Source organism: Pyxicephalus adspersus, chromosome 6 (genome assembly GCF_032062135.1).
Source record: "Pyxicephalus adspersus chromosome 6, UCB_Pads_2.0, whole genome shotgun sequence".
Taxonomy (NCBI): Eukaryota; Metazoa; Chordata; class Amphibia; order Anura; family Pyxicephalidae; genus Pyxicephalus; species Pyxicephalus adspersus.
In genome coordinates, this window is record NC_092863.1 from 10,398,772 (window position 1) to 10,413,376 (window position 14,605).

The 14,605-nt window shown below is 37.9% G+C and overlaps 1 protein-coding gene across 1 annotated transcript; it reads left to right on the plus strand.

The window, feature by feature from the left end:
• The first annotated feature begins 2,691 nt into the window (after positions 1-2,691).
• CTSZ (cathepsin Z) lies at positions 2,692-13,745 on the plus strand. Its single transcript, XM_072414497.1, has 6 exons — positions 2,692-2,849; positions 4,233-4,396; positions 5,512-5,691; positions 8,544-8,694; positions 9,406-9,571; positions 12,949-13,745. The coding sequence occupies exons 1-6, from the start codon at positions 2,707-2,709 to the stop codon at positions 13,060-13,062; spliced, it is 918 nt and encodes a 305-aa protein (XP_072270598.1). The 5' UTR covers positions 2,692-2,706; the 3' UTR covers positions 13,063-13,745.
• Positions 13,746-14,605: the final 860 nt, after the last annotated feature.

Here is a 14,605-nt window from a genome sequence, read left to right on the forward strand (position 1 = left end):
AAGGATAGCTTTTTTTTGTAGGTGCTTTTAGGTCTTTTAAGATTTTTAAGTGTGATGTATACTTTTAACAAATAAAAATACCACTGAACTGCCAAATATGTTTAGATTTTGTTCTTGGTACAGGTTCACCTTGCAAGTGACTGTCTTGTAAAACTAGTTATGGGAAATGTACCGGTCACCCCTGTTACCTGTCAAATGACAACTTGTATGCTTTGTTCTCTTCTATAACCCAGAATGCTTCTATGGAAACAAGTGTGTCAAATTTTGGTAGCATAGTGTTCCCCATTTGTTTTCTAAGAAAGTTGTGAAGAATGCTTGTGATGAAATATTAATTTCTGTGACGAAAAAGGTTTTTGGAAGCGATGTTTACCTAAGCTGAGACCTAACACGCTCATTACAACCCAGTGACTTGAGGAAGGGCGAGGCATTTATCATACATGATTGCCATGTTGTGTTTTTTTTTGTTGTTGTTTTTACCTTGTTTACATCTTTAGTTGCAGTTGAGTTCTCTTGATCTCATCCAGACCCTTTAAATCTGTTCTTTGTGACATGCATTTCCTAATCCACTGTTGACTTAATCCTGGACCGGCTACCTAAAAGTAAAAATCATGTTCGATATCTGTGCAATGTAAGTCGGAATGACTGCTGCTAGTCTCTATCGCATATGACCATGCATGACATATGGAGACCGGAACAAAGCATTATCCCCCCATAATGGGAAATACTTGGAGATCATAACAGGATGACTAGGTAATAGTTTAAGAAAAGTTTTGCATTTATAAAAATTGGAAACAATATTTAAAATGGAAGTAAAATGTAAAGCTTTGATTGAATTATAGCGGTTGTGTTTAGATGTATTCAATTATGCTTTTCAAATGGTGGAAGTTTAAAGTGTATAAGATACAAGTGTGTTTAGAAAAGTGAATAAAGCTCCTAATCCTTCTATTTGCTTTTATTTCTTTAAGTACAAATGCACTGAGAACAATGCAAATTCTATTCCAAATCAAAATATGAAGAAAAATGTATCAAAATTTGTGTTATTCCTTTACAGAAAGTGAAGAAAAGGGAATGGTAGGCTGTTCAAAAATAAAAAGTGTCTGCATTCTTCTTTACATTCACTATATAACCTGAAAAAATTATTTCCTTTCAATCACTGAGCTAATATTTAGTTGTATAACTGCAGTTTCTGAGAACTGCTGCACATCTGTGTTGCATGGCATCAACCAAGGATTGGACTCCATAATTCTTCATTTCTTGGTTTTGCCTCAGAAACAGCATTTTTGATGTGACCCCCCCCACAAGATTTCTATTGAATTAAGGTCTGGGGATTGGGCTGGCTACTCCATAACGTCAGTCTTGTTGGTCTATAACCAAGACGTTGCTTGAACTCAGAAAAAAGAACAATCTTGCTTCCATCAATCTAAAAAATGTTGCATCCATTTCTCTTTAGGCCGGTCATTGTGTTCTTGTCAAACCTTAACTACTTCAGTTAATGTTTTTTTTCAACATTGGGACTTTGTGGGGGCTTCTTGCCGATAGTTTGGCTTCACATCTTGACTTCTAATTGTAACCGTACTCACAGGTAACTTTACACCTTCTTTTAACTTCCTGGAGTCTTTACCATTCTGGCTATTCTTCTATCCATTCCAATGCTAGTTTTCCCTTTTCTTCCACATCTTTCAGGTATTGGTTGCCATTTTAAGGTACTTGAGATCATTTTAGCTGAGCAGTCTATCATTTTCTGCACTTTTTTTATGTTTCCCCTTTTGTAACCAAAGTATGCTGTTCTGAACCATTTTACTCAGATTTTCAGTGAGAAATGTACTATATTCGGCATGTACAACATTTGCTGCCTTATATAAGGGCCAGAATTTTTCACAGAATGAATGACCTCACTATTTCAACTCTACACTGCTGCACTTTTCTTCATGTTTTGAGTTAGAATAGAATGTGCAGTGTTCCAGATGCATTTGTGTGTAAAGAAATAAACGCAAATATAAGATTTTGTACTTTATTCACTTTTTTTTAAACACATTGCTTTTATTTTGAACACAACTATGTCTCTGTGTGTGTGGGCGCATTATGCAAAACAAAAGCAAAGTGTGGGGAATAATTAATAACCATGGGGGATTTTTCTTTCCTTTTCTGTGTGGTCACTAGCACAGAATAAAAGTAAATTATTTTAAACAGAAACCACTGTAAAATACTCATATTAGTGGGGTCACAGAGTGGAATAAAAGCAGCAACTATCTGACACACATCCAGCATCAATGGCCCCTAATTCTTCTCCAGAGCACATACTCAGCCATTTGATGTTTATAGAAAATAAATTGCATTTCGGAAAAATGAGGTTATTCTGTGCACAGCATTCAAGACCACAGTGGAAAATATTTGACAATCTCTTTCAAATGTTTAATTTTTATGAATTTGACCTTTTAATTGAAACTAGGTGACAGTTTTTGTTCTATGGAGGGTGTCTATGAGCTGCACACAAAGCAGCAGCTGGGGCAGAGCCATAGGAAAGTGTGTACTCTGCATTTTTGTCCAATCAGGAATTCTGCTGTTGTGTAAAGTGGTCAGGCTCCATTTTTTGATGTCCCATGCTGGGCTGTGCCTTTAAGTCTTTTGAAAAAACAAGGAGGAGGGAGTGAGTCAGCAAAGGAGGAAGTGTCTGCTGTTATATTCAGCCCTCTTCCTGCAAATCACATGAGTTTGTGTCTGTCCTGCACCATGTACAGCTGGCTTTTGCTGCAGTTATTTGCTCTCATCTCCTGGGTCAATGCAGGGCTCTACTACAAAGAGGGGCAGCACTGCTATAAACCTGTAGCCAGGGGGGACTTTGGGCAGAGGTGAGTACCACTATCTTTGTTCTTACACCAGGTGATTAATATTCACATAATGCTCAGTAACAGTTTGTGCAGCATTGTACTAAGTGAGGAGCACCTATAATGACTTACAGGATACCCCATGTCTGCACAATTGCATGGGTAAAACCTCCCAATCTTTGAGTCCCGGTGCACCTTAAACCTAAAGTCGTTAGTGGTGGACATGGAAGCGTTAAAACCACCCAAACTTATATATAATCGCCCTCTCTCTCTAAGTTATGTGTCAACCCATATAGGGGGATCCTATTCTTCCTTTTAGTCTTTATGTATTATTTTTTTTTTTTTGGGGGGGCTTTAAAGTGGAACTCCAAAACAGGGTAAAGCTAGGAAATGTCTGGGAGTTGTTTTTCCTGCCTACTAGACTCCTCCTATAACCCAAGTATTACTTGTTGGAAGAATGACTCTTTGTAAAACATTTCAGGTAGTTTACAGGGATGGTCGATCTCAAGATCTTCAGAAATAAAGCTGTTCAAGCTCTGCAAACATTTGCTGGAGTTTTGATTTAAGTTCAAAATGACTAAAATCCAATCTTTGCCCACTCATAGCCTAATCTTGTGTGTCAGCAGTTGAAAACCCATCATTGCCTTTTGTTTTAAAACTGATGTACAAAGCTTGCTGATACTTGTAGTTCTTCCAACAAACAGACCTTGTCTGTATCCTCACACTCAGCACTGCAGATTGTTAAACCTAAATGCTACATTGTTCCCATTGTCTTTGTGTAGTTCATTTTGGAGTTAGGAACTTTGTTCTGGATATTGTACAAGCAAATTCACTGAAATCCATTTGTGTAATTCCCCTAAACTTTCTCCTCCAATATTGGCACAGCACTCCACTGTTTTCAATGATACTTGAAACAGAAAATTCTGGGAGCATGAGATTGTCTTGTGACAAACCAGTCTGACTGCTTCCTGAAAAATTATAAACTGTGTCAAGTGACTTAGGTGCCACACTATGGAGGAAAATAGTGGGGAAAGATGCCAAATTTTTTTTTATGGCTCATTGAAGCCCCTATCATGAATACAATGTGATTAGCTTTTATCTGCTGTATTTTAATTTTCCGACAAAAATTTAAAATGTAGCTTAACATGTTTGTTGGAATAATTCATATAATCTGAGATTTCTGTACTTACTCAAATCATTTTGTTACATAAAAGAAATTGTAAGTGAGGGTATGATTCCCTTTGCAAAGACTACAGCAGATGGAGGAAGCCGGTAACCCAAGTGTGAAAGTCTTTTACTCAAAGATATTTACATGCTATTGGAACCCCAATCAGGCTTTTGTCTCTTCAGCTGACCTTTTATTGTTGCATTGGTATATTTTATATTCTATATTTTTTGTTTGTTTAGGACTTACCCAAGACCACATGAATACCTATCCAGAGAAAACATACCAAAGGCCTGGGACTGGCGTAATATCAATGGTACCAACTATGTCAGCACTACACGGAACCAGCACATTCCTCAGTACTGCGGATCATGCTGGGCACATGGCAGTACCAGTGCCATGGCAGGTGGGTTTCATTCATCTTACATCCACCTTCTGGTAGCAGAACTTCCAGCAGAAGGCTGTATACTTTAGTTTTATCTATAGCCCAGCTTTCTAATCCTTAGGTAGAGTACTAGGGTTAGTTTGATCCTCACTCTAGGTAAATACCTACTGGAGGGGGCAAAGGTTTTTAATAGTGTAATAGAGATATTGGCTGCTAAACACATGTGCCATTTTTTTGCTGTTTATATTACAATTTGCAAGACAATTGAGAGTGGACTTTTTGTTACTTTGGTAGGTTTCCTTCAACTTCTTGTTGTTTTCCTAGCATATATTGTAAAGGAAATCAGCTTTTTCGGTCACCCACATTAGAAATAGTGATTGTGTTTTTGTGATAGAATAGGGAAGGTGTACTTCACCCCTTCCCTATTCTATCCTAAAAACAATTAGGCCTGTGCTTACACATTAAAACCTGTTAGGTGTCTGACTGTGTCTTGGGGAGGATATAGCAATCTGTTTCCTATGAAAATGCAAGATCAGAAAACTTCTTTGTCCAAAGTACATGTTTGTTTATAAAGCCAGAAAGGAAGTCTTCATTTTACAGGGAAATGGCTGTTCTATGACATACCGACACCCAGTGTGGGCCCTCCTGACCTAATGGGTTAAATTACCAATATAAAACCATCAGAGCGCTGCTTACTGACACAACATTCTGAGCATTACATTAATTATCAGAGCTGTTTAGTCCTGCTGGTTATCAACACTTCCTTTATCATCTCTTCATCAGGAGATCATTTCACAAGTTTAAACAGCAGTAAATATCTGAGAAAGAAATCTACCCGTTCCCAGCTAAGCTGCTTGCTTAATTTAAAAATGTCTGGTGTTTGGCAGTTTAATTATTATTATTATTATTAAACAGGATTTATATAGCGCCAACATATTACGCAGTGCTGTACATTAAATAGGCATTGCAAATGACAGACTAATACAGACAGTGATACAGGAGGAGAGGTTTAATGAACTTCAAATACATTTTTCAGCATTAAGAGTAACACAATGCAAAAAATAAATGAAACACCATGCTACTTTTTGCCTTGATTATTTCAAGTGGCTTTTTTTTTTTCATGACCCTTCCTGCAGATCGCATAAACATCAAAAGGAAAGGAGCATGGCCATCTGCTTACCTGTCTGTGCAAAATGTAATTGACTGCGGCAATGCAGGGTCCTGCGAGGGTGGAGACCATGGCGGAGTCTGGGAATACGCAAATAAGTATGGAATCCCTGATGAAACCTGCAACAATTACCAGGCCAAGGATCAGGGTAAGAAAAGCAGACATCCATGGGAAATGGGCAGGATGGCAATGGAAGTCTCTATGCCTCAAAGCAGCTGTGTCATAAGAGGATTTAGATTGGTTGCTCTGGCCAAAATAATACTTTAATAATCTCATATATCTGTATAAAACGGTGATGCTGGCCTTTGCATGGTGTTAATGCGCTCTCCATTTTTTGGTCTTTTTGCCCCCATGTATTGTGTGTTTGCTCCAATTGCGAATCTGTCTGGCCCTGTTTAGGGTATAGGTTGATTTGTTTGTCTGTAGGTCTGTGCGCCTGTGCCTCTGTCCTCACTAAATGTGTGGTTGTGTGCTCATCTGCCCCCAATATTTGCGTGTGCACCTGTCCGCACTTTGCACATGTGCAGGGGTATGTTCTCCCTTTTTGTGTATGTGTCGACCCTCACTTTGTTGGTGGGTTTGTGTCCTCTTTGCATGCATTCGGGGGTGTTTTACCCTACTATTTATGGGTATGCCTTACTCCATTTAGGGTGTGAGTGTTCCTATTTTGCAAGTGTTTATGTCTGTACCCCCTTAGTGTGTTGGTGGGTTTGTATCTATACACATTCGCTTCCACTTAGAATAAAAGTTTGTCTGTCTGCTCCTACTTTATTAATATTATTCCCCAGTACTTGGTGTGGGATGTACATGACTGCATTCAAATTGTGTTTGTGTATCTGTATATTTACCTCAATTGACTTGAGTGCCTATTTTCCCAGCTCCTGGATGTGTAGTGTGTGTCTGCCCTAGCTATCCCTGAGTAATCGCATTGTATTCATGATCGGGGCTTCAATGAGTCATATAAAAGTTTGGCATCTTTTCCCACTTTGTGCGTGTGTGTCCAATCTTGCTTTGTTTCTTTACCAACATTTTCTGTGGAGGTCTGTATGCCCCATACATGTGTGTCAACTTTGCTTGTGTGTAAGTGTCTGCTTCTACTTTTCTGGTGTCTTGTGTTGGCCTTCATCAATTTTAGTGTTTGTCTCCCCCCATTTTGTATGCTAATAAATTAGACAATAACTTAGCAGCCACTTTTTATTATTATTGAGATGTTTGATTGTATAGAATATATTATTTTAATTGCTAACATTTATAAACTAGTTTGTATCTTGTCCTATACCTAAACTTGGTACAATGGAGTGTGTCTGCAGATCTGCCCCCATTTAATGGGTGGCTGTGAGCACATCTGTCTTCTCATAGCACACAAGTGTGTGTGTCTGTGTTCCTTGTGAGTCTGCCCCCCCAGATTGCATGTACAATGGTGTTGGGAATAATAGCACTGTTTAAGAAAGCAAGAAAAGCTCCAAATCCTTATATTAACTTTTATTTCTATACACACAAATGTTTGGGAACACTGCACATAATCAAAACATGAAGAAAAATGTATCACACTTGGGTATCAAATGTGTGTTACCTGTCCCTCTTGCACTTTGCATGTGTGTGTTTGCCTTCTCCTACTTTTTATGTATGTATGCATGTGTGTCTTTCATTTGTGTGTGTGGGTGCCCCTTCCTCGTGAATCTGTTAACATTGTAGGTATGTTATCTGCCTTTGCTTTATGAAAGTGTGCACACCTACATTATGAATGTGTCTGTCTGCTTATTTATACCTTTGCTCCCAATTTGCAGGTGTATCCTTGCCCTCATTATGCTTGTTTCTGCCCCCAACTGCTGTGTGCCTTTCTTCTCCTACTTTTTGTGTGTTTTTGTTTGCCTTCCTCCACTTTCAATCTCAATGTGTGCATATTTCCACTTATCAGTCTTCTGCAGTTTTGAGAGTGTGTATGTCTGTCTGCCTCTATTTTGTACGTGTCTGCCACTTTGCAGGTTTGTGCCCCCTTTGTGCACCTAATATCTGCCCCAATGTTATGGGTATGTGTTTCTGTCTGCCCCTATTTTTCATGTATGTGTGCGTTTCTCTGTCTGCCTTCGCAAAGCATTTGTATGTCTTTACATTTATCCCCACTTGGCTTTTAGTGTGTTGTACATGTTTACCTTAGCCATGTTTACATTTTTACTGGACAGCACAATGAGCCAATGTTCTAAAGGAAGTTCTTATTTTGTATTCATGAGTGTTAACAGAGCACACCACTTTTTTCTTTTATCAGTAACCTGTTTTATCGTATAAAATGACATTATAGCTTGTATTAGTTATATTATGATGATTTTTATGATCATGTCCTATATGTATACTACATAAAAGGCAGACAGGTATAGTGAATGTTGTGGGACCACACCTTGTTAGTGTAGATCAGCGCGTCTCACTTTCATTATGCTTTATTTTCCATTTTAAAAGTCTGAGATTACTAAGCAATACCTTTATTTCCAGAACTCAAATGTATTTTCCCCATGATTTTATGTGATGTGTCAGGCATATAATGACCCAGCTGAGGAACCTACTGGGGGATTCCACAGTGCAAGATCTTTATTATTATTGTTGTAGCAGCCTTGCATTTTGAGTTAAATGATTAAAATTTCAGTGTTTAGAGCAAACTACAGAAATGCATTTTCAGCCACTCATTTGTCATTATTCATTGTTATCCAGTGCAGATGTGCATGATCATTGCACAACAATTATATTTCTGCTTGTACAGATGTAATTTTTTATGTAGTCATACCAAAATTATCACATTTGTAGCTTCTGAGTTTCATGTGATAGGGCTCATGTGATAGGGATAGGAAGTGTTTTGTATGATCTACTCACCGGTTGTGGTTACTTCAAACCTCCAGAAGAAATTCTATGCAATGTAGATAGGACAAAACAGTGAATGTATTATTACTAGAAATGGTATTGATTGTGTGTAAATATTTTAGTTTATGAATATTTGTTCTAATATTACAGACTGCAACAAATTCAACCAGTGTGGTACTTGTGTGACTTTTGGAAAGTGCTTCTTCGTCTCCAACTACACTCTTTGGAAAGTGGGAGACTACGGCTCTGTCAGTGGGAGGGAGAAGATGAGGGCGGAGATCTACAAGAATGGACCCATCAGGTAACCATACACAAGAGACATAAATATTAATATATTGATTATTGTTGGATGGTTACATTTAATTGGATTATTTCATAGTAGGTTAGATTGAAAAAAGACATAAATAAGTCCATCAAGTTCAACTAGTAGGGAAATAAACATATTCCAGGTTTAAAACTCTATAAGACATAGTTGGTCCAGAGGAAGGCAAAAAAAAACCCGGGTACAATTTGCTTCAACAGGGGAAAAATATTCCTTCCTGATTCCATGAAGCAATTGGATGTTCCCTGGGTCAACAGTCTCAGTTATTTTTACTTAATACCCAGTTATATTCTGTGCTTCTTAGTAGGTGTAAGTAACGGGGGGAAATGTATGTGGTAGAGAAATTGGAATGAGATTCTACTGCTGTTGTACCACTTAAAATGTAAATATAAAAAATGAACTATTCAAAAATAAACTACATTTTGACCTGTTCTCTGTGCTGGGTAAGAAGTATATATTCCTATTTTGGCAAATTCAGACATTTTGACTTCAAACAAAGTGGTTGAATTCTGAATATTTTAAACAAAAAAAAAAAATGGAGATTTTGAAATCAAGGCTGGTGAATTCTTAAATTTTAAACAGACATTTTTGCAGATGCTGTGGCTCAGTGGAGCAATTTTTGTGTGTTACAAGGAATATGACACCATTTGATATAAAATATAGTATACCATCATTGTTTGTGTTTTCCAGCTGCGGTATAATGGCTACAGAAAAACTAGAAGCCTACACCGGGGGCCTGTATGCTGAGTACCAGCCTGGTGCCATGGTGAATCACATTATTTCTGTCGCTGGGTGGGGTGTGGATGAGAACGGCGTGGAGTACTGGATTGTCCGCAACTCTTGGGGAGATCCTTGGGTGAGTGCTCTCATTTTTTTTAATATATACACAACAAAGAAAATATTACAAACTGCCAAGTGAAATAGATTGGTGACCTGTCTGTACCAGGTTCGTGACCATTGGATCTGCATATGCAAGATTAAGCCTTTCGACTTTTACGGCATGTTTTTATCTAGGTTGGAGATTCTGAAGGTTTTAGAAACCAGAGGAAATACTCAGCAATATCATTCGATCTATTTTCTATTTCTGTAAAACCAGTTGCTAAAATCTCATTTAAGCTTTATCATGCAAACATCCTTTAAAAAGGGGATGCTGATGAAGATCTAACCATGATTACTGCATGGCTTTTCTCAGGGTGGGTTTCCTGTTGGTGACAACAGACCATGTCTGAGTAATGGGTCTGTAAAAAAATTTTTCTTGCTCAAGCTTTTATTGAGACTGTAATGCACAACTAGCAAAAAGGACAGAGCATTGTCCCCCTCTAAAACTGGATGCCTGGACAAGGACCTTTTAAAAACAATAATTAATGATCCTGCCAAACAAAAGCTGCAGATTGAAACATTTACTACATGCTAAATCTTAAATGAGATTTTTATTTTAAACAGTTGCTGCGGCGTTCACATTTAAGCCATTAGGTAAGATCAATCATGTTATAGACTTGTATTTGAGAAACAACAAAAAAGCAGAAAGTGGATGAGCAGACATGGCTGTGCCCAAGTACATAAATTACAAAATGACCAACAAATCATTTTTACATTAAAAAGCAAAGATTTTAAAACAAATGCCCTTCTTCTGGACTTTGCTGTAGGAGCTGGTTTAGTAGGATGTGGGGTGTCTCAGATCACTCAGAACTTATTGACCACTAATGCTAACTTTTTTTCAAGAGGGTTTCACATTACTGGATTCTTGTATGGGATTGCAAAACACACTTAAAGCAAGTTAGTAAAAAAGCCATCAATGCAGAAAACTCTGCGACTGGTAAAAACAGATGAGCGCCATCCTCAGGCTACATCAGTGTCTTTATGCAAAATGGAAAAATTCAAAAATAGTATAAAAATCCATTTTATTGTCACTTTAAAAGGACAAATTAAACAAAAATGACATTATCTACTGCAACATTTTTGTATAGGGATTGTCAAAGTCCTTTATATAAATGCTTCATTTGCTTCTATTTAATTGAATGAGGCATTTATTCAAATTTATCTAATTCCTGCCACATAATTACTAGTATTGGTTTTCAAATTCGGATTGTCCTTATATTCGACCCGAATATAGCTGTGCGAATTTGGACAGATCCAACCCGAAAAATAAAGGATGTGACAGCGCAAATTCTTGTGTTAAAAAAAATAATAATGTTAAAGTAATTTATTCAATGCGTGTGATTTGTGTAACTTTTTTTTTTTTTTTTTTTTTTACAGGTTTCCCACAAGGACAGGATTATTCCTCCTGTCAGTGTGGGATCCCGGGGTACTAGAGGTTAAATGTGGACAAGTTTCCCCATTTATCACCTTTAGTGCTCCGTGATTGGCTGAGAAAAGGTCATGCGTCATCAGGATTTTCCTTTCCCCAGCCAATCACAGAGCACTAAAGGTGATAAAATGGGCAAACGTGTCCCCATTTAGCCTTTAGTGCCCCGGGGACCTACTCAATGAATGCCGCCGCAGTTGCATTCAGTGAGAACAGTGTGCGATCTGTGACACTAGAGTCTAATTAACCTCCAGTGCTGGGGATCTTCTCAATGAATGTAGCCGCGGTCGCATTCATTGAGAACAGTGTGCGATCCCTGGCACTAGAGGTTAAATGGGGACAAGTCTCCCCATTCAAAACATCTAGTGCTCTCTGATTGATTGGCTGAGGAAAGCTTTCCTCAGCCAATCAGGGAGCACTATCCCTATTCCTTGATAGAGTTTTTCCATCCAAGAACACATACAACTAGTAAAGGGCTGCGAGAGCAATCAGGGGAGCGGAGCTGTTAGCTCCGCTCCCGATTGCTCTTGCAGTTCTTCACCGTCCCTAAAAATAACCTGAATTCTCAAACCATTGACACTAATGGTGTTTGAATTCAGCATGCAATCACCCCAACAATATCTCCCTATTCGATCGAATAGTGAGATATTCGACCAACACTAATAATTACCTATAAATAAATACTTACAAATTCATACAAAAGCATTTACAAAGGTTTAAAAACAACATCAATGTAGACCAGGCCTTAAACAATATCACTTTTTTGTCCTAAAATGAAAGATGTATTTCTTTATAATAAAGGAGAAAGGATACATAGATGTGGAAGGGTTAAATAACCTCTCAGGTTCTGTATTGCTGTGTCCCCATTAGGGTAGATTTGCTCTCTCTAATTGCCCCGGTCACCAATCTCACTTGCAGTAAAAGTGAAGGGAAAGACAGAATTCTGTGTTGCTACCATACCAGGCATAGAGAGAAACTCTTCCAGGGGGACAAATGTTACTGTGCCTGCTATCTAAGGTAGGGAACTTCCCTTACATTGCAAAGTATCTCACTTCCTGTGGAGTTTACAGAAAAAAAAATGTCTGTTTTTTTGTTCCCCATCCCACAAACAGATTTTAGTCTCGCCTTGTAAACCTGAAGCAGGAGCACAACTAGGAGACGGACAGAATTTGTTACAGGAATGACTTGGGCAAGAATCACCGGGAATTATTTAGATGAAAGCTGCAGATTTAATTTGTGTAATGTGTGTAAACCTAATGACTAAAAATCTTGCATGCGTTGTTTACCTGTTTTGGGGATTTAAAATTAATTTTTTTTAATCTGCAGTTTTTATTAAAATAATACCCGGTAGGCCCTCTTTGTACTGTAATCACACTGTCCTTGTTTTTTTAATTGAATTACTGCAATTTTGGTTCTGATGGCGACTACAATTTGTCATTTCATCACCCATTACACAGAGAAAACCCCCTTGGAGTGTGCATGTGGACAGAAAGTGACATTAAAAAGGCTGCAAGAAACACTAACATGTCAGTAAAAGATTAAACTTTTTTTTTTTTTTCAAATGTAAAATCTATTTTGTTAATTATTTTAGTAACTAAATGTCATTCAATTGGAGTTAACTCATAAAACCATGTTAATAAATGCTAAAAAAAAATTACAGCAGTCCAATGCAAACCTATATATGTAGATGCAGAAACTTGCATACAGCACTGCAGAAAGAAAAGACTAAAAAATAAAAGTTATAAACAAACAAAACAACAATGGAGAATTTGTTTTGTGCTTGGCCAATCTGGTTTGTCAAAACAATATACTTTGTACACGGTGTGGTTTGTTCCCACCTGAATGTTAGCCAGCATGCAGTGTTGCTAATGATCTGACCTGTGACTACATGGCTAATTCTCACTAATCTGATTTGTATTGATTTGCAGGGAGAAAGGGGCTGGCTGCGCATTGTGACGAGCACATATAAAGGTGGAAAGGGATCCGACTACAACCTGGCCATAGAGGAGGACTGTGCCTATGGTGACGTCTTACTACCCTAAGGAAATCTGAATCTTTGCCATAGGACAAAGCTGCTATACATTGCTATCCCGGCACTGGATGTGATCAATGCCTCTCACAAGCTGCTATCCATGGACAGTACACGACACTGGTGCCATGACTTTCTCATCAGGGATAACTAGAGGTACAAAACCTTGTCAGACATTAAAGCAGAATACCGAAGGGAACTAAAAAATGTAAAGTAAGTTTTTTTTTTTTAAGAAAATTTGTTGGCCTTTCATTGCTCTGGTGTCTTTAGTTAGGTTTCCATTTTACATTTCTTGTCCTGGTGACACAGCAATGCAGTTTTACTAATAAAAGTCCTGTGATTGTCCCATTTAGCAGGAGTCCCCTTTCCAGTGCTGGTCACACAACAAAGCAAAAGGAAATCTCCCGAAGTGGGGGCAGTCAACTAGATTTTAACATTTAAAACTGAAAAAATGCTTTGGCTGCAGTTTCAGAGGTTTTACCATACAATCATTCTACCTATGGCTGTGATTTTAAGCCCAATGTAGCCATTATGTATCTTGTACAAAAATACATTCTGCCTAAGTGCCAATTATTATGTTTTTATTGCTTTTTTTTAATCTAATCTACCATTTGATAAATACAGATTGATCTAGCAAAACTGTATAAAATGCTGTTTGGTATGATTTTCTTTATAATAAAGATTTGATGAGAAGAATATATGGATGTATTGGATTTTTTGGTCCAGTTACCTTGACACACCTTGTTCAGGTATAAAAATGCTGGTATTAAGGGACTGAAACCATCAGTATAACCTAATAATGTCAATCTAGCCAAATATTCCAGTTTTATCTAGAGCGATAAAGGGTTCAAAGCACCGTGACATTTACTGCCGTTTCCTAGGTGAGGAGAAATCGCCCCAAAGTGAATCTAGGTTGCAGTAAAATCCTTCTCTGCTCTGATAAAACTTAAACCTTGGGTGGAAATAAACCTAAAACTGAAACAGGACACAAAATGCAGCAAGATAAGAAAAATATATACACATGTACACACATTCAGGATAAAATATTACACAGTAATGGCAAAATCTGCTGTGCAATGGAAGGAAGCATTAAGGCACATTTCAGTTATTTAACGCCTAAACCCCACATAACAGGTCCGGGGTATGCCAGGCATTACAAGGGGCACCATCACTCTATTCCATTTCTCTGCCAGGAGAGCATTTAAAACCTATTGGGGCACCAAATACATGGCGCAACGTACTGACTACATCTGTAAACAAGGCCAAAACCACACAAATACCAAATATACAACAAAAAAAGTTTACATATTTCTCATTCCTTAGCTTGCCTGTGAATCACTACCCTTTCTTATAGTATAACCCCACTTTTATCAATTTAAAAAGAAAACAAACATTTACTTTAAAGTATTATTTCTAAAACTCACCTTGCAGTTGGTAGGTTGCTGCACAAAAGGACACATTTTACAACAAAAAGTAACAGTCCACGCACACTGCTACAAAGTTTCAGACGTCCCCAGTACGATGAGGTAAAATGATGCACCAGCAAATGAACACAG

Excerpts from the sequence above, each read along its gene's own strand:
- CTSZ (XM_072414497.1), top strand. The coding sequence starts at position 2,707 with ATGAGTTTGTGTCTGTCCTGCACCATGTACAGCTGGCTTTTGCTGCAG. Across the intron at positions 4,397-5,511 it reads CAGTACCAGTGCCATGGCAG|ATCGCATAAACATCAAAAGG; the intron begins GTGGGTTTCATT and ends CCCTTCCTGCAG. Across the intron at positions 8,695-9,405 it reads TACAAGAATGGACCCATCAG|CTGCGGTATAATGGCTACAG; the intron begins GTAACCATACAC and ends TGTGTTTTCCAG.